This window comes from Sphaerodactylus townsendi, linkage group LG06 (genome assembly GCF_021028975.2).
Source record: "Sphaerodactylus townsendi isolate TG3544 linkage group LG06, MPM_Stown_v2.3, whole genome shotgun sequence".
Lineage (NCBI taxonomy): Eukaryota > Metazoa > Chordata > Lepidosauria > Squamata > Sphaerodactylidae > Sphaerodactylus > Sphaerodactylus townsendi.
In genome coordinates this window covers 83,472,356-83,499,198 of record NC_059430.1, presented here as the reverse complement: position 1 = coordinate 83,499,198, position 26,843 = coordinate 83,472,356, and the positions used below count along the sequence as shown (strand labels likewise).

The 26,843-nt window shown below is 39.9% G+C and overlaps 1 protein-coding gene across 1 annotated transcript in view; it reads left to right on the top strand.

Annotated features, from left to right (window-relative positions):
- The window catches only part of TBC1D22A (TBC1 domain family member 22A), a 143,075-nt gene that overhangs the window by 33,452 nt on the left and 82,780 nt on the right, over nucleotides 1-26,843 (top strand). Inside the window, exons 5-8 of the mRNA XM_048500777.1 lie at nucleotides 8,861-8,931; nucleotides 11,228-11,356; nucleotides 12,615-12,677; nucleotides 18,706-18,820. Of these exons, the coding sequence (XP_048356734.1) occupies nucleotides 8,861-8,931; nucleotides 11,228-11,356; nucleotides 12,615-12,677; nucleotides 18,706-18,820 (378 nt within the window). The remainder of the gene's footprint in view (nucleotides 1-8,860; nucleotides 8,932-11,227; nucleotides 11,357-12,614; nucleotides 12,678-18,705; nucleotides 18,821-26,843) is intronic.

The following is a 26,843-nucleotide window of genomic DNA, read 5'->3' as shown; positions in this document are numbered from 1 at the left end:
GATACAATTCTTTTCTCATGGGACAAAGGTGCCAAGGGAAGCCTAGCTTACTACAAAGCATGTGAATGCCATAAAACAAAGATCAAGGAAACAATGCACAGATGAAAGTGGTTACATATAGCAGGCTGGTTACATATATCTCAAAGCAACATTGGTTTGTAATTTCAGTTGGTTACATAGGATTAGGAATGCACTTTAATCACCCAGATATCATCCCCCTGACACCAAACCCTAGGGAAAGAGGAGGGAGCCTGTCATCAAGTTGAGGAGGAGGAGGAGGAGGAGGAGGAGGAGGAGGAGGAAGGGGGTTAGGGTGAAAGAGGGGGCTAGTGGAGCAATGGAAAGGGGTTGTTACCAAGTAAAGACTTGGATGAGCTGCAAAGTTCTTCTGACCTTCCAGGGGTTTGAGCACATTCTGAGATTACTTCTGCCAGTTCTTTTAATACCCTGGGATGTAGTTCATCAGGCCTTGGAGATTTGAATTCATTTAAAGTATTCAGGTATTCCTGTACTAGCTCTTTCTTTATTCTGTGCTGAATTTCCCCTACTGTGTCTTCTGATCCATTTCCCCCCAGTTGAGCACTGTTTTTCTTTTGGGGAAAAAAAGAGACAAAGAAGGTGTTGAGTAGTTATGCTTTTTCTCTGTCCGCTGTTAGAATTTCACCATCTTCCCCACCTTATCATATCCTTTTTCCATCCTATCATATCCGTTTTATTCCTTTTGCTACAGACATAACCAAAAAAGCCTTTTAATATCGCTTGCAAGTCTGAGCTCATTGTGAGCTTTAGTTTTTCTGACTTTCTCCCTGCATGTCTTGGCTATTTGTTAGAATTCCTCTTTAGCAGTTTCCCCCCTTTTCCATTTCTTGCACATGTCCCTTTTATATATTAGCTCACTTGAGAGTTCTATAGACATCCATTCTAGTTTCGTTAGACACCTCCCATTTTTTCTGTTTGAAATTGTGCCTTCAAGATCTCACATTTAAGAAGCTCCTATCCATCTTGCACCCCTTCTTTTTTAGTATTTTTAACCATGGGATCACACCCAGTAGTTTCTTAAGTTTACTGAAATCAGCTTTCTTAAAGTCTAGAACGTGTGTTCGACTAGACTTGGCATCCTCTTTCCATTATATAATGAACTCCAGGAGAACATGGTCACTCCCACCTAAGGACCCTACCACCTCCACCCCATTAATCAGGTTTGTTTATTTATTTATTTATTAGATTTGTATCAGGAGCAGATCTAAAATAGCCAATCCCCTTGTTGCCTTGTCCACCTTCTGGACCATGACATTGTCTGCAAGGCGAGTGAGGAAATTGTTGGACCTGGTAGTCTTGGCAGAGTTTGACTCCCAGCAAATATCTGGAAAATTGAAATCTCCCATTACTCTTTCTCTTCTTTGAGAAAGTTTGGTCATCTGCTCCAGGAAGACATCATCCAACTCTTCAGTCTGGCTTGGGGGGTCTGTAATAGACCCCCACAATGAGATCATTATTGTTTTTCTCCCCCTTAATGTTTATCCAGATGCTGTCAACCTGGTTGCCAGGATTTAAGTCACAGATCTGCTCATATACCTGCTCACAGATGTAAATCATCCCTGACATATACTGCTACTCTACCGCCTTTCTTAGTTGATCTATTTCTCTGGAATAGGTTGTACCCCTCAATTGTTATGTTCAAGCCTTGAGATTCATCCTGCAGAGACAGCAAGAGATATGCTTAGGGTAAGGAGTTTCATGTAAAGATCTGCTGATAAATGGCTTGAGATAATTTCGTTTTTTTCAATGTACCATAAACCACCTCTCTGGTGAAACACCCAAAGTAATTTACACCTGAAAAATACATCAGTAATGTGAAACGGAATGATCTAAGATCTGTAAAAGAGAATGTGCATGTCAATGTAGCTTATTTTCTTGTCACTGTTTTTTATTTTTTTTAAATGACCACCTGTGCATATTTTTCTAGATCATACAGAATGTGTGAATGTATGAATAAACTTATGACTGAGATGATTCTCCCATCATCAGTGGCAGACCAAGGCAGAAACACCTCAGATCCCAGGAATTGGCTGTAGAGGCAAGTCCAGGATGTGGACGTCTGTCAGGCCTGCTTTTGGTGAGGGATGTTTCGCTGACAATGTCCCTCATTCATTCCTTGAAGGACATCCACATCCTGGACTTGCCTTAGCAGCCAATTACTGGGATCTGAGGTGTTTCTGCCTTGGTCCACCACTGATGGTAGGAGAATCATCAAAAGAGGGCATCTCTGGTGTTTGGTGTTTTTCATTTTAGATCAGTATCTCATATCTGACATGGATTTTTTTATTGTCACACTTTTGAAAATCAGGATTTTAAAAGTTTGTCTCAGTCTCGTCATATAAAATCTATCTTAAAATATTTTTTCCTACATTCTATCTTCTGCAACACTGTGGAAATTACCTTTGCATACCACATTGTTCTAGTTAGTGACCAGTGCTAGTAATTGTCTTTAGTAGAGTAACAGTTGTTAAAAAGAATCTCACTCTGTAGTGAAAATGTATTCCTTCTTAATGCCACAAGTTTGTTGACCAATGTTGATATTTTTTCCCCTCGAAGAAAACATCAGTATCCACCTATAGGCTCTTACTATTTCAGTCACGGGAAAGGGGCGAGGGAGCCATCCAAATGACACCACACAGTATTAACCTTTTTCTAATTAAATCCTGTAGAATATTGGCTGTGAAATCAATGATACTGAGAGAACGGTGTATGTAATTAGACCTTTTGGAAGTGTTCCTTTAACACTGACTGTGAACCAAGCACTTCATTTCAGACACAACTGTTTTTGTTTGTGTCAAGCATATGAAGTTGGGCAAATGATTTGGTCTCTGACATGGGCGGTTACACCATCTTTGCTGAGGTAGTCAGTTGTCCTGATTCTAATCTTTCAACACTTGAAAGAAAATCATGTATTATTTTGCTGTGTTTTTCATGGCCATCATTGGGACTGGAGAGCTGGTGTAGTGTCGCTAGGACAGCAGATTCCTTGAGTCCATGGCCTTTGAAGTATAAACTTCATTGTTCTAGAACAGTGGTGGCGAACCTTTGGCACTCCAGATGATATGGACTACAATTCCCATCAGCTGGCAGGGGCTGATGGGAATTGTAGTCCATAACATCTGGAGTACCAAAGGTTCGCCACCACGGTTCTAGAAGAGATGTATTATGTCATTGAGTAGAGTTGTGTGATGATGTAGTATGTGAGTGAAAACAGCAGTTGAGGAGGACTTTTTGCACTTAGATTCCTTGTAGTACTTTCTGTATACATTCATAGTCTATAATGATGCAGAGAAGTTGAAAAACGTAGCCATCATTTGTATACTTTGTTCCTCAGAAAGATGGTAGTTTGGCCAGTTGAGGTTCAGCAGTTGAGAAGTTGTACACATCTATATTAAAATATAGTCCTGAACGAGGCTATATGAGAATTATCATTTGTTTTTATTCACTGCCTTTGTCAAAACCATTATTTTGTGCATTACTGAATGTGATACTTTGATGTAAAAGCATTTATGCGAAAATGTATTTTTACTTTCAAATTTTCAAATGGATGGGGGAGCAGGGCTAGGTAGGCACTAGGACTCAGATGGAGCATTCTACAACAAAGAAGGTCCAGCATGCTTTGTTCTGTGGTGGAAGAATATACAATCTGGGGTGCTGTGTGGTTTCCAGGCTGTATGGCCATGTTCTAGCAGCATTCTCTCCTGACGTTTCGCCTGCATCTGTGGCTGGCATCTTCAGAGGATCTGAATAGCAAAAGGTTTTTGCTAGATTGTTTTTGCTCAGATCCTCCTCAGGAGAGAATTCTGCTAGAACATGGCCATACAGCCCGGAAACCACACAGCACCCCAGTGATTCTGGCCATGAAAGCCTTCGACAATACAATGTACAATCTGCTTTCATCATTATGTGGAACAAAATATAGTAGATCTTCTAGAAATGGTTGAGCAAGTATACAACTTTTAAAACCTTTTGCTATTTGAGAGCGCTGCACAGTGAGAATGCATAGTGGGCTCTGCATACTGAAAATACCCTGCAGATAGAGAGGGAGGGGAAATGGGGCTCACCTTTCTCAGTTTGAGAACCCAATGAATTGCATCTAAATACCTATTTATTTTAGTGTGACTGAAGAGTTAGTTGAGCTTTGTTCTAGTGCAGCTACAGTATCTCAGCTTCCTGCAAACCAGGAACATATACCATTTTTTCCCTTAAAGTCACTTTTCTTCTCTCCTTTGCATCCCATTGTTAAAGAGAGTTTTCATTTTGAGTATACTGAATCTGACCTTAGTTACAGCAACTTAGGTTTCCTTAAAATAGCTTCTGAACTTCAAGCTGCAGTTTTAGTCTCTGTTTTACAACTATGCCATGATAGTAATACAAAAAACACTTTTTACCAATTGGGCTTGCTCCAATAACTTACGCATCTGGCAACTTTGGAAAAATGCTATTTTTAATTATTTGTCAAAACAGAATATAGTGAAAAAGTGTGCAACATATAAACAACAATGGACAAATTACTTGTGTGTAAAACAGTGCACATCGAATACAACGTAGCATACCAATCAACATACAAATATCAAGCATGTGTCAGGACACACTCTCCAGAACAGAAAAAGATGGTATCAAGTAGATGAATATATAATTTGCAATTCCTCGACCATCAAAATGGGTAGAGTCTTCAAAAACATCAAAAATTGGGTTTCCAGTGCTGCCCCACTTCGTGGCTGGACCACTTTGTCAGCTGGTTTATTGTTGCCTGTATCAGCGGCGTAGTGTGTTTTCCCTTGACTTTTGATGCTTTTTTGCTACACATTCTTTTGTTATACTGTTTAGCCATACTCTGCCACTTATAATTTTTAAAATCTAGATCGGTGAAACACTTGGCCAGAATTCTCTCTCCCCCACACCCAAATGGGGCACATTTGGTCTGTTGACTTACACCAGCCTATTGCATATTAATGATGAAAGCAGTCTGTCTTCAGCTACTTTTTATTTTGAACATGTATGAAACACTGTTGTGACTGTGATCAGAAATTACCAGATTACACCCTAATCCTATGAATAATATTTGCACAAAATATCTGATAAATTAGCAAAGCCCATTTCTTCCATGTGCTTGAGACACACAAGATAGAATAGTTATTGTATGATGGTGGAAAGGCTGTGAAGTTAATATTTCACTTCCTGTCTCTGGCTACAAGTGGGTGGTTAAGAACATAAGAACATAAGAACAAGCCAGCTGGATCAGACCAGAGTCCATCTAGTCCAGCTCTCTGCTACTCGCAGTGGCCTACCAGGTGCCTTTGGGAGCTCACATGCAGGATGTGAAAGCAATGGCATTCTGCGGCTGTTGCTCCCAAGCTCGTATAAATACTAGTCAGTTTTGTGGCTTAGACAGCATAATATGACATACCAATTCCTTATGCCCATAGATGCGTATCCATGTTAAAGTTTACAAGCTCCCTCTTCCCCCTTTAGTAAACTACCAGTCCAAGTTTGTTTGAAAGTGGGTTGCCTGAGTCGAACAACGACAAAAATCCGATGACGTGTCACATGTCTTTGATTTTGCGTTATGATGATATGCTTTGTGAAGTCATGTGGTCAAATGGGCTGTGACTAGTCCCTGCAGGGAAGAGGGAAGTGGTTCCTGTTGTGCTAACATATGGTACTGTGACACCTCAGAAAGGTAAGCCACTGCCTAATTAAAGTACAAGATGGCCTGCTGAGGACTTGGCTTGCTGCCTTGTTATTTAAATGGGTTCTTGAGAGACATTTTAAAATTGTTTGACTTGTGCCAAAGGTGCTTCAGTGTGCTTTAACTCTTTTCATGACTACATCTCTTATCTCTTGGCCACAGTTAATGACACTCAAATATACTTTTTGGGTACTCTCAAAAGAAACAATTTGTTGAATAGGCCACTTTCTAGAATGGATTGTTGTTTATTTTAAATATTTTAATTTTCAACTTCTTTTAAAAATATATAAACAAACAACACTAGAAGGAGGGCCAATGACTGTAGGGTATTGAGGGTATGCCAGGTGAAATTTTAAAAAAAAGCCTTCGCTTGCTGGCAAAAGAGACCAATAGAGAAGACAAATGAATCTCCCTGAAGAGGGACTTCCAAAGTTTTAGAGTTCAATTTTTTTTGAGTGACCACTAACAATGAAATGCTGTTAAGGTGACTTGAACAAAATTCATAGTCAACTACATATGGAGTAGGACTGAGCAATGTGGCCCTTTTAAAAAAAGAAAGAAAATTGAAATGGTTTTAACTTGTGGAAACCAGCAGGCAACCAGTATTAGCCTTAAGGTGGATACATTCGTTAAATCAATATTCTTGTTTGGGTGATTCGAAGAGAGTAAGAATAGAGAGCTTTTCTCAGGAAGAGAAGTCCTCCCAAAGTACAGTTTTACATGAGCAAGCTAGTCATACATGCTAGTCCTTATTAATTAATGACTGGGCAGCAAAGCCTATGAACTAGTAAGATCAGACAGTGTTTTGCCCAAATTTGATTTGCGAAATTGTCCATCATAATGGGGTGGCTACTTTTATTCTTCTGTTAGCCTTGGTTGCCGGTGTTGAATCAATGCTGGTTTGCAATGTTAATTCTCCTGGAGGTGGAGGATATCTTTCTGGGTGTTTCTCGCCTTTGCTGAGGGAGACAGGAAAAAGAATTCATCAGCTGTCAATTCCCTTGGTCTCTTTGAATGTGACCCAGATATTAGTGTGACGCTGTACCTCCTCATTATCATCCCAATGTGGCACTCTGTTTTGATATCTGTGGGCTCTCTACTAGTCTTACCCCTAGTTCTGAGTTCAGAGAAGGAGATCCTACTGTGCTGCTATAGCTTTATTTTGAGATCCCAAAATTGGTCATTCATACTGTCTTGTCTGCCCGTGTCTTGTCTGCCCGTGTCTTGTCTGTCACTCTGTAATTGTACTATGCTTGATAATTTGAAGATATTTAAGCCAAAAGTGATGTCATTGTGAAGTGTAGCTAAAAGTGATGGTATCAGTGAGGGTAATTGTAGCAACAGAGGATGAACTGTTCCTATGGTATCTTGCTGCTTTGAAAGCTGAGCCATCTCACTTTTCTAGGAATGAAGACAGGGAATTTCCTCGTTTCAGAGTTTGAGAAGCTCAAACAGCTACTGCTGCCCATAATCATCTAGCTTTCAGATCTCCTCAGAGTACTAGTTGAACATATCCTGATTGGTTGCTCAGTAGCGGTACTCAGGCCTAGGAACTCTGGTTGGTTGGAACAGTCCTAATGCACCATTACAGTTCTAGTGTCAAAGTTACTTGGTTTTCAATGTTTTCAAATGCTTGTAATATCAGCATAAAGGGAGAGTCAACTCTGCATAAGTTCAGGTTTAAGTGATGCTAGTCCTCTTATCTGTGCCCTGCTCTGAAAATTTTCCCAGGCCCCTTCTTAACCCTGTACAGCTGGCCTTTATATATGGGGGTGGATCCTCAAAGTAACCTTCATTCAGCCTAAGGAGCCTTCCTCCAATTTGAGCTGAAGTAGGTCTCCCTACAACAGAACAGCCACGTAAGTTGGACGGCACTTAAAAACAATCGGCGCTGACAAAATCACCATATGTCAGCTGCAAAAGGCCACCCTACTCGGCTCTGCACGCATTATTTGTCAATACATCACACAGTCCTAGATGCTTGGGAAGTGTCCGACGTGTGATGTAATACAAAATCCAGCATATTGATCTTGTTTGCTGTGTATAACTGTTTTTGTATCAATATAATAATAATAATAATAATAATAATAATAATAATAATAATAATAATAATAATAATAATAATAATAATAATAATAAAAATTTTTTGCTCAGTGGTGTGGTAGGATCGGGATCGGATCTACCTGACTATTTATGAAGCAATGCTGTCTGAAGAGCAAAGATCCTTCCAATCTAGGAACAAAACATGTTTGAACTTCAGTCAGGGCCTCTTGAGTTGTGGCCTTGTAGAACTGACTACCATTGGAGACGTGATCTCTTAGGTCAATACAGACATTTATAACATTTTTCTTACGTTTCCTTTCTAATGCCTCCTAAATATTTTAAAGTTGTAAATAGCTTCTTTGGCAGTCATTGTATTATTTTGAGGGTAAAACTCTTGTGCCAGAAAAGTTTTTTTTAAAAAAATTGCTAAAGTTTGCTGCTTTAGATGCTTCATGTATACTACTTTCTACTTTGAATAACTTTGACCTGTTAGTGTGAAACAAAAAAATAGTGCATGACATTAACCTATAGGTGTTTGTTTCATGTACTATCTTCTAACTGAAGTTTTCTGTTTCATGGCTTTGAACCTGCATACCTGAGGGACCGCCTCTCCTCATACCACTCCGTCAGGCCCCTCCATTCTTCGGAGGAGGACCTGTTGGTGATCCCTGGCCCTAAAGCAATCAGGCTGGCCACTACAAGGGCTAGGGCTTTTATAGCCCTGGCCCCCACTTGGTGGAACAGGCTCCCAAGAAAGATCAGGGCCCTGTGGGACTTACAGAGCTTCCACAGGGCCTGTAAGACGGACCTGTTCCGCCAGGCATTTGGCCAGCCTGGATAAGACCATTGCTACGGTTCCATCTGGCCTCCTGTGGGCACGATGGGGGGAGGGGGAGGGATGACGCCATCTGACATGATGTGGTTCCTGGTTTTTAACTAAATGATATTAGTTTGTACTGTGTTAAGTTGTATTTTATATTCTGATTGTTCACCACCCTGAGCCCTCCGGGGGAGGGCGGTCTATAAGACTAATAAATAATTAAAAAAATATTTCTTTCTTTTTGTTGCTGGGCACCGGGGGAGCAGAAGAACTACGAAAATTGAGTTGGTCAGGAATTCCAAAACCAGTCCGGGCAATGACATGGAAACTCCTTTCAGTAAGTACTCCTGTGTTTTGTGATAATGGCTTTATTTCTGACCACATAACTTTGCTTGAGTCATAACTAATCAGTGGTACTTCAAAGCAGTGAGAAAAAAATACCACACTTCCATTCTCAATTTCAAGCATGGTTTGTCATAAGAGAATAGAGCAGTAAATCAAGACAGTGCTAAATTTTTCTCTTCCTCTCACCCCACCCATTATGCTGGGGAGGGGAAATACTTCAGCGTACTGCAGCAAAACTAAATATATTCAAGTCATTAGGGTGTCTTTTGTAACAAATGTTTAAACTACAGAATGTAGTGTATGTGGGTATTGGCATGTAACTGGGATTATTTGCTCACTGAAGAGATTAAAAGTTGTGAGGAAGTTTCATGGACATCCGTGATCTGTACCTAGAGAACATAGCCACTACTTCATCAGCAAGTTTTAGCATTTTAACATTGAGAGTTACATGTCACGGCACTTCAGCACTGTTGAATTTTTGAGAAATTCGGAGTTTGAAGTAGCCCTCCCCTTTTCTGAGGGGGATAAATCTGTGGGGAACATAAAGTGTTCACTTCAGAAGAGGTCTGATTTTTCAGCCTTTAAAAGGTTTTCTGTTCCTAATGAGTCTCGTGAAATTTCTAGGTTTAGTGCTTTCTAATCAAAAATTCAGATGCAGCTCTTAACGGTGAATATTTAACAAGTAGTCTCTTGCAATTAAAATTAAATTGCAGAATGTGGTAATTATTTTTTTAAGTATATTCAAAGTTCTAATGTCTGAGCCTGAAATACAAGCTGAGTTTGGCTACCCTTTTACCCACAAAGAACAATGGTAAAGCCCATATGAGGTTTGTACTTTAATTTAAAGAGGGGGTGATTTTCGAGAGACAAAGTGAAAGCAATCAATATTAGATAATCTGGTCATGTTCTTCCTTGCTTGCTGCAATTTTTGTGCCAAAATCACATTCCAAAGGTATTTGTGTCTAAACAGTACTTATTGCTATGATTTCTCACCTTTGTTCTCTGCTCATAGCCATAAATTAGTGTGCAACAGAAAAAGGTTTTTCTATAACTAGCAGTAAAAAATAAAATACATTAAGAGGAAAGGATACTAGAAGGGCAATAAATACCTTGACATAAAGGTAATCAGAACATACTTTTCCTTTTTATTCAAACTTTTTTTTTTAAATTAGCAAATGAGACTACCTGAACAACTTATTTGGCACCTAATTTCCTGCACAGACTTTCCTGTGCGTAGTTCTTTTAAATGTATAAGTGGAAATCCTTGAATATCACAGTAAGTTCTGTCACACTACATCTTTGATCACTGGGGTCCATGAAACGTCAGTTTCTACAGGTGTTTTTGCAGAAATACACCAAACACTTATCAATGGTGGCTTAATAACACCTGGTACTTTTGAGTTGCATTACAGCTTTTGAGTAGCCTTCCACTGTTTGGTGAAGGTCAGGGCTCTTATTTCCTGACATGTAGAACTTCTGGTTTTGCTTGCATCACTGAACCTTTATCAGAATACTAATGTTGTGGCTTCAGTGCTTGTTAGGGTGTTACTAGTGGGAGTGATCAAACTGTCCTCCCCCCAAATAGGCTGGAAGAGGCCTTCATACTTTCCTTGATGAAATGTTAGGACCAGGGGTAGGATCAATCTCAGTAGTTTTGGTTATTTGCTTAGGAATAAGTCTTTCCCTCCTTGATGAAAACACCCAACACCCTTCCTAAAAAGAACTTTTGTTAATCTGGAAAGGTATTATTTCTGTTTAACATGATGAAGTACTCAAGGCAACTTACAATATAAATTAAACTGTTGTAAAACACATCAATGACAGAAGCATTTAATATAGGAATGTTATCAGTAAGCAAAGTCAGACCTTTACTGTCTGGATACTAATATATCAAAAAACTGAAGTTGGCATTCAAACGGTTGATGTAAGAAACACGCTCTGCACTCTTTCTCATTCTTTTCTTTCTATAGTTCTGTTTTGTTCAAAAAACCTGTTTTTCCCCACTGCTCCAAGTAGGGGAGAGGACTTCATACCTTTACACAGGAAAGCTGGTGTTTGATTAAGGCATTGCCATACATTTTTGTGTTGCTATTCTCCCCCCCCCCCCCCCTTCCAGGCTTATCCCAAAGCACTCCCACATTAGCATAATGATATTAGGTACAACCCTATTCTAAGATTTTGGGACGTCCTTGGTAACAGCTGTACAAGTCTCTCTCTCTCTCTCCCCCCTCTCAAATTACTGGTGAACTAAACTTACAGCAGTTTGAATGTTTTCCCTTACTTTCAAGGGTTACCTCCCTGCCAATGTAGATCGGAGAGAAGGCACTTTACAAAGAAAGCGGAAAGAGTATTTTGCATTTGTTGAACAATATTACGACTCAAGAAATGAAGAAACTCATCAGGATACATATAGACAGGTGAAGTAATTAATTTGAAAATGTTTGTGCTGCAAGGGTACTTTCATATATATGTTAAACCAAGAGGGTCTGGTATGTGGCCCAGGGGCCAAATGTGGCCTTTTGAGAGGGTTTTTCAGGTCCATGAGCTAGCTGAGGCAACTGCCCCTCATTTCCAATCTGGCTTGGTGGCCCCACAACATTGGTTTCTGCTGCTTTGCATTTACCCCTTAGTGTGCAGTGAACCTTGAATATGACTAAAACCTTCATTTTTTAACATGATGCTTTTCAGACTACTTTCTTTCAGGAAATTCTCTCTTTTTTGTTTATTTAGGGACCCCTAGCTATGGGGATTCTTCTGTGGATCAGAGGGTTCAGGTACATGTTGTAGACTGCACATACTTCATGCACAAAGCTTTTGTTGAGGCTCACCATTTTCTACCTGAGTCTTAGAACATGCCTGAGATTCTCTTGCAATAATTCTGCAGTTATTTTTTCCTTTTACTGGTGAACCCCACCCCCATAAGCTTCCAAGGCACTTTGAGGTTTCTAGGAACACTGTTTGAAAACCGTTGCTGTAGACAATGAAAGGAAATAGATCATTCAAGGCTCTGGAAAGTCTTTATTGAGGAAATGCTGGTCTGTTTTGAAAGCCTGGAAAGCTGATACACCTTTTATGTACTACAAAATATATCCTCTTAGCCAGAGGTTCCTCTATAAACCTGATTTCTATTAATTCGTCTGTAAACCTGAACCTCCATTTACCTTCTGGGTATGTCTTTTATGTGTTCCTTGTGTTTTATCTTCATTTTGAAGGGATTTGTGTAGGCAGCAGATTTTATTCCTCACATTAATAGATCAAAAAGAGCAGACTAAAAGCATCCTCCTGCTTTTCAGTTGTTGGAGAGTGTGAGCAAATTGACTTTTTACGTGGTTCAGGAAATGTAAAGTGTTAACACAAGATAGATGGAACTTAGTAGCTGTTCATGCACCTGTGCACTGCTTACAAGTATAAAAAAGTAGCAACAAGTAGAGCAAAGGATCTATTAACCTATCTCATTTCCATTTGCTGAGAACCGCTGTTGAAAAATATTTCTGATTCTGATTATATCTCAGTGTACCTGATACTCAGTACTAACTATCCTGTGTGCCAAAGGACAAAACTCATAAAGACTTGTGATGAAATCTGGCATACTTATCCTTATTTTATTGAGGAAACTATGGTATCTGAATGTCTTTGTCTTTTGACGCTTTTAAAAATAAATATGTTTTCTTTCAGATTCATATAGATATTCCTCGAATGAGCCCAGAGGCTTTAATTCTTCAGCCCAAAGTAACAGAGGCAAGTATTGTTGCCAGATCGTAATTTCAAACATTGTGATTGTTAAGTTGGGATTGTTATATGTTTACCTGAGAACGTCATAAAAATGTCTTTGTGTTGACAAACAGTGCCTGCTGGGTCTGTGATGTTTCCAAGTGCTTTCCATCTGGCTTGTTTTATTACCTCCTCTCCCCAGGTTTCTATTCTGCGTTCTGGGCTTTGCATAGGCTGGACAGGAATTATTCTCCAGAGAGATTCTCTGTTGGGGCACCTCACTGATGATCCTGCTCACTTACTTGACATATTCAAAACATTTAAATCTCATTCTTCCAGAAAAAAGCTCAGAGAGGTTAGCAGCATTAATGAACCCTCAACACAAGTGCTCCAAAATATATAAATAACAAAATAAAACAAATATTTGCCAATAAAACAAATCAAAACAGTTTTACAACTCTGGAAAATAACACTTTGGGGTCTTATTTGCCATATAGTAGTTGTCACTGGAAGTTCCTCTTCCACAATATTAGAGTTCACCTTGTGAAACTGACAGATTCAGAACAGACAAAAATACCACTTCACTTAATGGGTAATTGTCTTGAAGAACCCATTGCCTTTACATGTAGTGATGACCACTAGCTTAGATCGATTTAAATGGGCGTTGGACAGTTGTATGGAAGATTGATCTATCCTTGGCTGTCAGCTATGGTAGTTGAATGGGATCTTATGGTTCAGAGGCAGAGTGCCTGTGATGGTCAGATTCTAGAGAGCAGTAAACTGATGTGGGCTGTCATGCAGTAGGCTCTGCTTTTGGTCCTACCTGTTGCAGCTGTCTTAACTGCTGATGGAAAAAAGATACTGGACTAAATAGACCATTGTTCTGGTCCAGCAGAGCTGCTCTTAAACTCTTAATGTTTGGTGGCAATGGTGTTTGGTGTATTTTTTCAGAGAGACTGTTCCATAATTGAGGCCAAATCTACTGTCTGAATAGAAGGGGTTGTTAGAGGAGATTGTGAAGTGTGAGCATGAGTCTACGAGAGGTAATTAACAACTTTAAAAGTAGTAACCAGGACTTTGTAATGAGCCCAGAAACCAGCTGGAAGCTGGTCCATTTGCTTCATATGAGGTTTTGTGTTCAAATTTACGTACTCCCAATAAGCAGTCAAGGAGCTGGTTTTTTGTGTTATATTAAATTGCTGAGTTGTCTTCAAGGATAGCTCCACATAGAGTACTTTAGTTTTTATCCAGCTTTGAAATCTCAGTGGTGTCCAGCAGTTGAATCTAGAAGGGAGGGTAGTTCCTTAACCAAAAAAGGTCCTCTCTGCTACACCTTCACCTGTTTATTTTTCAGAGAACAATTGAAGATCTAAAAGCAATTCGACATTTTGACATGTTTGGAGAAATTTAATCTGTCCAGAACAAGAAGGTTGTTTTCCCTCCCTCTAAAACAGCAGCACTGTCTCCCTCTTGACTGAATTAGCTTTCTGGTGTCCCATCCACTTGATCACTACATCCAGGCATTTGCATCCTGGCCTATTCATGAAATGCTTTGAAAAGGTCAAATTACTATTACTTAAAGTAATAGTAAAGTATCACGTATCGTGGTTCGTTCTGATTCAGCATCTTTGCTGCTAGTTGGCTGTTTTACTATATTTGTATTATAAGAAGTGCTGTGGAAGATAATGTAGTTTTATATCAGGTTGTGGACCTGCATCAGTAGTTGTCAAAATTTGGCAACTCAGAGGCCACCCCCAAACAACCTGATGATTGTTTCTATAGGCCCCAAGCCCTCTTTTCCACTTTCTGCTGCATTCTAGACAACCCCTTTCAAAGTTTGTGCAGCAATACATTCTAGCTTGTGGAGGTTCCTGCTTTCTAGCTTCCTCAAAATGATACAGTGAAAATTAGATCAGCTACATGTTAAAAGCAAGTTTAAGTAGAATGCTTACGTTGTCTGTGTATGGCCAACAAGGTAAAGTCTCAGAGGCTAGTTGATTCTATGGTGACATCATTCAGAAGGCCCTGACGGATGTTTTACTCAATCTTACTGCTGGACTGGATGGGATTTAGCTCCATAGGTGGCAAGAAACATCCTCATTGGTTGATCACTTCTAGGCAGAGGCTGGCTGAACTTGGGAAACAACCTGGGAAAACTTTCAGAGTTCCCTGTAGAATCTGAAAAAGAGTTCCATTTAAAATTGCTGTCAGTTGCTACTGTCAGTTTCTGTGGGTGCAGAATGGCATCTGTCAGTCTCCATGAATTGGGATGCCGTGCTTGTTGCATGACCAACTTCCATGACAACTGGTTCAGTTTGTTACCTGGAGTAACTATGATGGCTGCATTAGGACTATACCTCCTTGGTGCCATTCAACTAATTAGAGTTCTTAGGGCTGTGTGGTTGGATCCCTGCAACTCATTTTTTTGCAGAATCCCTGCATCTTTTTTAGCTATTGCTATAAGGTGATCTGAATCAAGCTGGGAATACTGTACACTATTGGTTCTGACTTACATTTATTTACAGTCAACCGGTAAAAAAATAATTCATAAAAAGCCAAATTCCAAATCGTCTACAAAGTAATAAGAAAATTAAAATATAAAATAAAAGTTATTTTGCCATTCCTCTATCAGAACTAAGGGTCTCTCATGCCAATAAAAGGTTGATGATGGTGATGATGATGAACTAAGGGTCTCCTATTCACCTATTATTTACTAAAACATAAAACTGGGGTACATCACTGGAAACTCTTTAGTCCTTATCCAACAGCAAATAATTCAATGTACATTTATTATCTTTTCCATTTATTATCTTTGTGAAGGGTTTAAAAGGATACTAACATCTATTGTGTAGATGGTTTGAATTAAATATGTGGTCGGAAACTGGGAATATATTTCCCCACCTGGTAACACCTTCCATTCAGATGCTGGATTTCATGTATCACAAAGACCTGCATGATCCCAGTATATGTAAATTCAAACTATGGAATCCATATAACACAGAATCAGAATATATGAACGTACAGATCTAATGTACACTTTTCCTGCTTACCTGGCTTTCCCCCCTCCCTTTTTCTTCTAAAGAAGAACTAGAAATTTTTTTGATTTACAAAGGGAGCAGTTAGGAATTGAATTTGTTGTTTAATTGAGTCTGACAAACCCCATCTGAATGCAATAGTTTTAATAATATAGTACTATTTATTGGAGGTATTGATTTTGTTTATTTGTGGAACGATTTTAATTGTTAGTTACCCTGAGCTCGGCCTTGTGCTGGGAAAGGGCAGGACATTAAATTTAATAAAATAAAATAAATAAATGTACACATTGGGCAGTGTGCAGACATGAACTCCAACATCAGGATGACTGGTTTAAAGATTGCAGCCCTGTGGAGCGGTGTTCGACTGATTTTGCATTGTGTATATATTGTGATTATTATTACAAGTCTTAAGAACAATAATTCCAGATGCTTAGATGTGTCTGATGTGGTAAAAATAAACAGGTGTTCAATTTGGAGTTTAGAGTCTTGTGAGGCTGAAAACTATGGATCGTGTAGTCCAACAATCCATCTGAGACCTAAGTCATAGTCAGGTCTTGCAGCTGAGCTCACTTCATCCAGATAGCCCAGGCTAGGCTGATATTGTCAGATCTTTGAAGCTAAGCCAAAGGTCAGCCCTCATTAGTATTTGGATGGAGCTTAAAGGCTCCAATTCATATGTAAAACCCCCACTTTGATCGTTTTCAGGAGAGGATGGATTTTTTTTAGGAATAGGGGTATGCATTCAGATTAAGTGAACTGAAAAAAGTTGAAAAAAACACTTCCAGATTTTTTCAGCTTTTTTTTGGCCCCCCCCCCCCCCCCCCCCAACTGTCCAGATATAGCTGAAAAGGCAAAACACTTTACCCATGGCCCATGTAAGGGCATAGGAAGTTTTTTTTTTTAACAAATTGAAGCCCATTTGAAAGACTGGTGCTCTGCTTAGCTTCTGAATAAGTTCTGCTGGACTCACAAAGGTTCCCCCACTCCTCTTTGCTGGATTGCCCTGGAAGGAACAATTCCCTTTTACCCTTTTCCTACCTTGTGGCTGGCTTCCAGGGCAATAGGAGGGAGGCATGTTAAAGGGGCACATAGGAGAGCTCCCTGGAGCTTTTCTATTTGGCCAATGACTGAAATGCATTTTACTAGTCTAATGCAGACTTCAACAACTTATGGGAGGTTCAACAAATTTAGGGGAGGTAGAAGTGCTTCATTTTCTTTCTTAGGTTTTGCATGTTGCCTTGCAGTTGTTCTTAACTTCTGCTGCTGCCTCTTGTGATCCTGAGATTTGGGGGAAATGCTGAAGTTTGTGTGATCTGGAAAATATGATTCCTTTAAGACAAACAACAACAAAAGTGCTTTTATTGCACATAAAAATGTGTACAGGAAATCTGGCATTTCAAGCCAAAACAGTCACTTGTTTTGGCCTGTCTTACTCTGCAGCAGTCACGAGAGTGAGAAATTTTCTTTTCCTTAAGGTTTTCAGGATATGAGACTACATTCTACAGAACCTCCTTGACCGTGCTCTTTCCTACTCCTGGGGCAATTCCTGTGTATTGTCCAAGCATATAATTGGAGTGATTTTTGAGAAATGTGCATGAAACTCCTGTGGGAAAGTTGATGTGTATGCCCTGAAAATACAAAGGAATAGAAGGTGACAGAGAGGATGGATAGTATCCATGATTGAAGGAGCCATGCTGTTAATGTCCAACGCCCAAAGCGGTACAAGCAGCAGGACCCTAGTCTTCTCAATAGCAAGCAGCTTTTGAGTTCAAGTGGAAGTTTAAGATCCGTTTGATGAGGCAGAGGACGTGTTTTCAAGGAAGAAAGGCACAAAAAGTCTCCCTTGCTGTATGAGAAGTTCCTGGTTTTGTCTTTTTTTTCAGTCAAATACCTTTAATGGCATTTAAATAAAAAGAAAAACATAGCATCACAACCTTCCAGTTAACACAGTTTAGAACGACTTAAAATTACACCATTTAAAAATTTGGCCACAGCTTCCAACTCCTCATAGCAACGACTGTTTAGAAGAAATATAACCTTCAATTTATCAGTTGTCCTTTCCCTTTCACGCAAGAGGGGGCTTATATACTTTTCCCTATCTAGAACATAGAAGGGACAGTATAACAACATGTGGGATACAGATTCCACACAGTCCAGGTCACATGGGCATTTCCTATCTTTATATGGGATCCCGAGATGGCGTCCCTGTTGGAGGGAGGAAGGTAGAACATTACACCTGGCAAATGCTGTACGCCACTGAGCCTCAGTCAGTAGATAAAGATATCTGGCAGCTGTTAATCTGTCAAAGAGGATTTCCAGAAACACAGGGGAATAGGATTTGTTGGCTGCCTCCAACATCTGTTGGAATTCTCTGTTGAAAAGTCTCTGCTGAATGACACTGAAGACCTCTTGCTCTGTTAACATTGAGAAATCATCAGTGGGAATCCCCAGGTCATTGAGCTTGGTTTTAGTTCTAGACCACCACTTGGTAGAATGGAGAGTAGAGAAAGCCTGGAATGTAAGGTCAGATTCTTCACGGTTGAAACATACTCTGGCCCAAAATTTGAGTGTACAACACCAGGCCAGTGTTTCCAACCAATGTTGGCCTGTTTCGAGGCACAAGGCTACGTAGGGGACAGAGTGCGGCAAACCGAGGATTTTACAAAGAAAATGTGACCGGACCCTTTCAACCTCTCCATTCCATGCCCCCGTCCAAATAAGAATCCCATGTTTTTTTTCTAAATTAGCTTTTTAGATTACCACCATAAAATGCTGGAAGTGAAGCAAAATTTTAGTGTATTTCAAATACACCTTCTAACAACTTCCAGCTTAATTTGTATACAAGGTAGAATTTAACACATTGCTAGTAATCCTGAAAATGTTTCCCTTCAATAACCAAGAAACTGAATAAATGCTGATAGTCATGTTTGCTGATGTTGACTATATTTGAATATACTTCGTGTGTGTTACTCTTTGTGGTTTCTGATCATGTTGCTTCATGTTTTTTTTTTTCTTTCTAGATCTTTGAAAGAATTTTGTTTATCTGGGCAATACGTCATCCTGCCAGTGGATATGTTCAGGGTATTAATGATCTGGTTACTCCTTTCTTTGTTGTCTTCACTTGTGAATACGCAGGTAAGATAAATCACATTTCATGTTACCGAACCCTGATTGAAGCGTATCTGCACCTGATGAGTGACTTAGGTTTCAGTTTTGTGATATTAACCTGATGAAGTGGAACTGATCAGGAAAAAATGTATTAAAATGGCTTCACATTTCAATAATGTATTTGTGAATTCTAAAAGTCACGGTCTGTGTGCCACTAACTCATTTTTTCCTTTGTATTGATGGTGGGCTATGTTATGCATTAACAGTGATGGGATTTTTTTTGCTTCATATCAATATAATAAAGTAGATCAATTCTGTTTAATAGAGGACAGATTACCCTTGAATGGATGAAGGACTGTTGGTTTACTGATTTGCACAGAGACTCATGCTCTGCTCTGTTCCATTTCACAGGAGGTTCCTTTTTTGACACTAAGCCACTAATGAAAATTACTAGTGCTATGCCTCTAATAATCTTTTAAGCAGGGTAGGGGGCTACTCTAGAGAGCGTTTACAGTTTTTGCCTTTTACCCCCTCATTTGACTGATAATGAAAATGTTCTTAATGAGCCTAAAACAGTAGGATCCATGTTGGTATACTTTAGAGTTGTTAATTGAAATACAAAGTCAAGATGGGATGCGATTATAGAATTGATATTCCATGTTAAATAGGCCATTTAATTAATACAGTAAATACGGTTGTTTTTAAGTACTTTACCACCAATTTACATTATAAGACCTGAGTGAGTAAAATGTGTTTTTCCTAGAATTGACCATCAAATGGCCACTTGCGGTGATTGTTGATTACCTTTGAAAGTTGGGGTTGTGCAACTCTTGTAGAGAAAAGTTGTATTACTGATCTGCTTGGCCAGTGGAAAAACACATATTAGAGGATATGGTTAGGTAACTCATATTGTTGTTCATTGCATTCTGTCCTTATGGTCACAATAAGTTGTGCAGGATGGAAGCACTTACCGTAGGCGGTCTTAGCAGCACAGAGGGGGTTAAAATAGATCAAGCACCATCAGCTTCCTATGTAAGTAGGACTAATTGCCTGAATGTTGAGCTGTAAATGGGACACTGGAAGGAAGGATGATGTTCCTTGCAAGAATTAAATATCATTTAACAGTTAATCTCCACAAAGGAAGCATGTTTAAAGCATCCTCTGACCTTTGTTTTTTAGTCAACAATATATGCCTTAACAGGAAACCCATGTTTTGTGGTGGGAAGGGTGTTTAGCTTGGATGCAGAAAGCTTACTGCTAAGGCTACAGAGCCTCTGAGATGCCGGCCGTCGTATTCAGAGCAGCCGTCATCTGGGCAAGAAAGTTATCACAACAGGTGTCTACTTGAAGGCATGAACAGCATCCTCAGAGCGTCTTCCTTTGTAGCTGATGCCACCCTGGACTCACTAATAGTGTAGTGGTTAAGAGTGGTGTACTCTAATCTGGAGAACGGTGTTTGATTCCCTGCTCCTCCACATGAACGGTGGACTCTTATCTGGTGAACTGGATTTGTCTCACTGCTCTTACATGTGAAGTCTGCTGTGTGACCTTGGGCTAGTCACAGTTCTTCAGAACTCTCAGCCGCACATATCACACAAAGTGACTGTTGTGGGGAGAGGAAGGAAAGGAGTTTGTAAGCTGCTTTGAGACTCCTCACGGTTGAAAAAAGCAGGGTATAGATTCAAACTCTTCTTCATTTTCTCCTAGAGAGCCATGGCTTGCTCAGTTGCAGCTAGGTGTAATCTCTGGCTGCAGACATGGCAGGCCATCCTGTACTGTAAGGCCTTAAGCAGTGGTGTAGTGGCTAAGAGCAGGTGCACTCTGATCTGGAGGAACTGGGTTTGATTCCCAGCTCTGCCGCTTGAGTTGTGGAGGCTTATCTGGGGAATTCAGATTAGCCTGTGCACTCCCACATACACCAGCTGGGTGACCTTGGGCTAGTCACGGCTTCTCGGAGCTCTCTCAACCCCACCTACCTCATAGGGTGTTTGTTGTGAGGTGGGAAGGGCAAGGAGATTGTAAACCCCTTTGAGTCTCCTACAAGAGAGAAAGGGGGGGATATAAATCCAAACTCCTCCTCCTCCTCCTCCTCTTCTTCCTCTTCTTCCTCTTCTTCCTCTTCTTCTTCTTCCTCTTCTTCCTCTTCTTCTTCCTCTTCTTCCTCTTCTTCCTCTTCATCATCTTCATCATCTTCATCATCATGACAGACTATCCCTCCCAGGGCGATATGCTGTTTGGAGACCACCTGGTTAAGGTCCTAGCCGAGACGTGAAATAAAAAGAATGCGATGCCAGATACTTGTATTTGGATAGGCAATCGACTGGAAGCTGCTCCCAACACAGTCTTGGAGAGTGAGCTCTAACTGCCTGGGGCCCGGTTCCTGGCTGTCCCTAAGGCTTTCAGCGCACAAAGTAAAAAAGGTGTGTGAAAAGATGGCATAAACCTAAAGAGACACAGCAACTGTTTCAAGGTCCAGACCCAACAGTGCAACTACGCATTGGCTGATAAGGATTGCCTGTCTTTCACTTTCCCCACAGGAGAGTGAACTGAGGAGGTGACATGACTCAGCTACTTCCCTTAGGCCCTCATTTCTGCTCTTAGTTCTCTTCCTCCTTCCACTTTTTTTCAACACCCCAGTTTCCATTTTTCATTCCTTCAAAAACAGTCCAGTGGACTGCAGATTACAAAGTTCAGGAGAGGAGAGGTGGTGGACACTTGAAACAGAGTTACAAGGCTGGGCTAAGCGAATTCCTGACAGTTTTATTCGTTTTTGTAAAGCCTTCAATTGCAGAGCTTGATATTTGCCCTCACACAATTGAATAGGTTTTTGCACAGACTTTCCCAGAGGTTCTAATTGAACATTACCGATAACCTTATCACGGGCTGCTAATGTGTAGTGTGCCTGACCTAGATAGCTTGGGCTAGCTCTGTCTTGTAGAACTTGGAAGCTAAGTAGGATTGGGCCTGAACAGCATTTGGAAGGAAGAAGGGAGACCACAAAAGGAATACCAAGGTTGCTGTCCAGAGGCAGGCGGTTGCAAAACACCACTGAACAAACACCACTGAACATCTCTTGTCTTGAAAACCCTATGGGGTAGCCTGGGTGGCAAAAAGAAAAAAAAATATATTTATATATCTTTTTGCCATATATAGTATATATAGTATATATATAGTATGCAGGAATTCAGGCTTTAGCTGCTTTAATGTTAGAATCAACATAAGAACAAATACTTGTTCCTCCCTCTCACCATCTCCATTATAAGTAAAGTCTTTCTGTTTAACTGGTTGTTTTTAAACAAATCCCAAGAATTACTGCAGCAATAGAAGGTCATAACATTTCCTGTAGCGGACTGATTTGCAAACATTTTTGAGTACTATCTTGATGGTACTATATCCTTTCTCAGAGAAAGAAAACTGCCACATCTTCTGGTCTCTTCCCCCTCCTGAGATTATCTTTAAAGATTAAATGTGTTGGTTTCTTCAGAAGTATTATCGTTCGCAATGTTAAACATAACATTTTGATAAAAGAGCATGTATAGTATAGCAACACTTCTGTTTTCTACAGTTCTGTCTGCCATTTTGTTTTCCGTGGCATCACAGAGCCCACAAAATGGCGGGCGCAACTGTTGAAAACAAAAGTGTTTCTATATATACATGCTCTTAAAAAGGGCGTAAGTAAGCTTCGTTAATCTTCAAAGAGAATCTGTCCTACTTTACAAAGCGGTTGTGCTTTGCTACAACTTCCACTGCATTACACACTACTGCATTATCATCTTTCCCTGAGAAACGGCATAGTGTTTGTTTGGCGTAAAAGAATAGTAGATAATCACCGCAGATTTTAAGATGAGTCAATTATGTGTAATGTCTGATCTGCCTCATTCCCATTTGTTTTATTTGATATTTTTCTCCCTTTTTCCTGATACTACTGTGCTAGAATTTTATATCTAGAGTGAGAATAGATATGTTGTATTTTAAACCAGAACTCTTTACACATTTTGAAAAGAAAATAGTCCTAAATCTAGCAAATGTATCTCTCTAACCCATTCGGTTGAATTCCATATTTCTTTTGCATTTTCTTGAACTGATATGTCTTGGAAATTGAAAACCTTTATAGAAATACCATTTACGTTCAAAGAAAAGGAATGTCATAATTGAGTTAAGTGACAGGCTTACTTTGTGTGTTTGATTTCAAGCCTGAGTTATGGTACCTGGGGCAAGTTAATACTTTTAAATAATGGAAAGCGTTTTAATAGTGTCTTAGTAGCACATGTGAGAGTCTCTCTCTCTCTCTCTGCTGGGATCTGTCCTAACTTTTGAATGACTACTGTTTGAAACTATCCATGAAGGGGATATTCAAAATAATAATGCCGATAAAAGTGGAGGGCACAATTAGGATTTGAGCAGAATCTATTGTCCCATGTTGATGATTGTAATGAATTTTCAAATTTCCTCATGTGTTAATGGAAATTCCAGACAGAGTTTCGAAATACACCCCGTGAAGGCTAACTTGTTAACAGAATAGTAATGAGAGAATTATTGTGACAAGATAAAATAAATTTAGTTGGGCCCATAGAGGCACAATAAGCACTAATGTGTAGCGTTTACTGTTAGATACATTACAGGAGATGTGGTTTCTTTTACATATTCCAACTATCAGAGTTTAAATTAAAATGGGATGACATTCACAGGATGAACAACTATGATAGTTAAGATGTTGATACATTAGATTTTTATGAGGCTGACCTTGTCGCTATTTGCATTTAATTTGAATTTGATTGCTGTCTGTTGTTTATGTGTCAAGTTGTCTGGTCTGTTAAACTCTATAAGGGTTGATAATTTTTCTTTGACTTTTTTATTTGCATCTTCCTCCTTTAGTTTTTTAAAGTAGGATAAAAGATGCACTTTGGTTTCATGGGCTCTTTCCGCACAGGCGGTAAAGAGCGCCCCAGGGACGCTAAAAACAGCGTCCCTGGGGAGGGGTTCACATGGCTGCCACCGCTGCATCGCAGCAGCGCCGGCCTTGCAACCCCCGAGCAACACGAAGACGCTGCTTCCGAACCTTGCTCCCTGAGCGAGGTTTTTTGGAAGCACGTCTTCCAACTGCTGCCGTGCAAACGGCAGGGGCTGGAAGGTGCCATTTCCCCTCTCCTTTCCTGAACACCTTACCGTCCCATCCGGCCTTCCGGCACGTAGCACAGGCCAGGGGACACTCCAGAATTGTTGCGCAGGGCAGGGGGGGGCATGTCCCCTGGCCTGTGCGACACGCCGGAGGGGACAGCGCAGCCTCTGCGCACCCCACCCCTACCGGGACTGTCCGTGCGAACAGTCCCGGGGGGGGGGTGTCGGCATCATTTATGCCGACGTACCCCCGCAGCATGGCCGATTCATCAACTTTATTAAATATAAAGTCTGGGAAGTGAGTGATTTAGACCCACACTCCTGTGTTTCTTTTCCTTCTCAACAGACTGTTCTTGCATAGCATCACCTTCCTGTGTGTGGGTTCCTCTGGATGTCCAGATCTGTGCAGAGGCATTTCAATGTGCAAGGAAGACTAGATTTTCCCATGAGCGGGATCAAAATTAATTGACCCCTGTATTTAATGTCTTTCATATATGGATAATTTGGTGTTCGGAATGACTTGTACCTAATTGTATCTCTTTACTATGTGGTTTAGATTAACTTAAGCTTTTTGCAAGATGATTTGTCTTATTTATTTAATTATTTTTGTCCTCGCCCCCCCCCTCTCTCTCTCTCTCTCCCCCCCCCTCCCCGCCCCGGGGATTCAGAGTGGCTTACAGAGTAAGGTAGATGTAAACAATACAATTGTAATCAAAATTATACAGTCATACTAGACCCGCAGACCAATTTAAGACTGCTGATGAGCCATGGGGATATCTCTGCTGGTGCTGGATCTAGTACCACTGCTTACACAGGTTAGCAAACCATGGCTAAAGAGCTCATGCCCTTGGCCAACCTAGATTCTACATTGCCTTCAAAAAAAAAAAAAAGGGAAGGGTGGTTGTTCAACCTGGGTCTTGCACAGATGTTTCCTCCCTCCTTTTGCAGTTGAAAACTTGGTATATAGGAGGGTACTAGGTGACATCTCATCATTTTTCCTTACAGGGAAAGGGTTAGTGACGTAAAACCTGCTTCCATTTATTCTCAGTTCAGGTGCAGGTCTAGGCTTGCTGTTTGTTTATTTTTTAATTCCTCATGATGGTGAATATTTTGGGGGTGTCCTGAGCAAAGGGTCTCTCAGGACTTTAATTTGTTATGGTGTATATGTATTGATATTTAGGTTCTAGCTTAAGATCTATGTCCTCCTCAATAGAACTCTGTCATTACATTGTCTAGACAATGTTTTCCTTGTACATTTGTTAAGAAATACATTCCATTGTGTGCAAGTATATAGTAAGTATATTTTATCCTGCTTTCTTCCTGATGTGTACCCAAAATGGCTTACAAAAATGCACGTTTAAAGAAAGCACAATATTAGAAAGGCAAAAAATAAAAAATAAATGAGACAGCCTGCGTTTATATCCACCAGGTTAATCTTTCTGGCCAAGAGCTGTGATTCATGGGCCAGGAGTGCTTAGGTTCTTGCCCTTTATTTCATGCGCTGAACTATGTCTAGGTTATAAATATCTGCTGCAAGAGAAAGGCAAAAAAATCATTCAGACTAGATGTTTCCAGATGGGAGCAATCTTTCCTCAAATCCCCCTTCTGCTGTGGGCATAGAACTGTTGTTCAAGCCTTTGTAGATTCAGCTGCTTGGAGAACCCCATAGAGTTATGAATGGGATATAGGTGTTTTTTGTTACAAAATGCACAGGTTGAGTTTGAGAACAGTGGCCCAAAATGTTTATATCCTTCCATGGTTTGCCATTATTGTCCACAAGAATATAATTATATCCTGTTCCTGCTCTTAATTTTTAGCACTGGATTATCTTCATATATACCTTGAAGCAGTCCGTAAGAGTCACTTGAGATAGTCTCTCTGTTCTGTGTATATGCTTATTTTCACATGGAAAGACTATTTGCCTCAATGTGTCTTGTGTGGGTGTTCAACTTCTGTTCTGTGTGTTCCTTGTGGGACTTTTTTAATGGAAAGAATGGATGAGATCTAACTGCATATTGATCTAACTGCATATCTAACTGCATATTGTCATGAAGAGTACTGTTTTCCTATCATTTTCTGTTTCTTTGCACCACATACTTTTTATAAAATGTAAACAAATGCTTGTGCATGAACAAACTGGCAATACATGAATGAAGACCATACATGTGGAAAAGAGCTAAATAATAATATCTTGCTGGACCTATCCTCTGTTTTTGCTCTGGTTGCAACTTGACAAAGTTGATGTGGCAGAGAACAGAAAAGGAGGTGGTTTAGCTGGGTAACTACTAATATTTCTGCCAATTTATTTAGCTACAGCAAACCATTTCAGAACAACTACCTCTGGGCCACTAAGATATCCCTACAGGGGCATTTTTTTACATTGCCATAATTGCATTTTTGAAAATTAACTTCTTAATTAATTTTTAACTTCATAGTTATGTATAAAATTATCACATTCACTGATAAAACAAATTGTTGCTTTAGTAAAGCTAATGCCTTCATAATGTTTATCAGTGTTTGACTCGTGTGTTGACCAAATCCATCTTTGGCTAATGGGATAGCCAGGTCTAGAAATGTCCCATCCAGTAAATGCCACATTTTGAATAGAAAATAGCTACTCTATGTCCTGAAAACTGTAGTCAGAGGTGTAGTGTCCAAATACGGTTTGTGTAGCCAGTGGGAGTAATTTCATATGTTTGTGGCAGAATGTTTTGCTCTGTAGTGAATCTAGTCTACTGTATATGTAAGGATTTCTGCAAATGTAGTTCTTCCATGGAAACTGCTTGCTTTTGTGACAATTCAGTCAGATTCACAAAAAAGTTGAAGGACATTGGTTTTGTTATCTGAAAGAGAAAACTGGATCCAGCCTGTGCAAATTTAGGGAAAGATGAGAAGGTACGATATGTGATGCAGTGAAATGAGAGCCAACTGT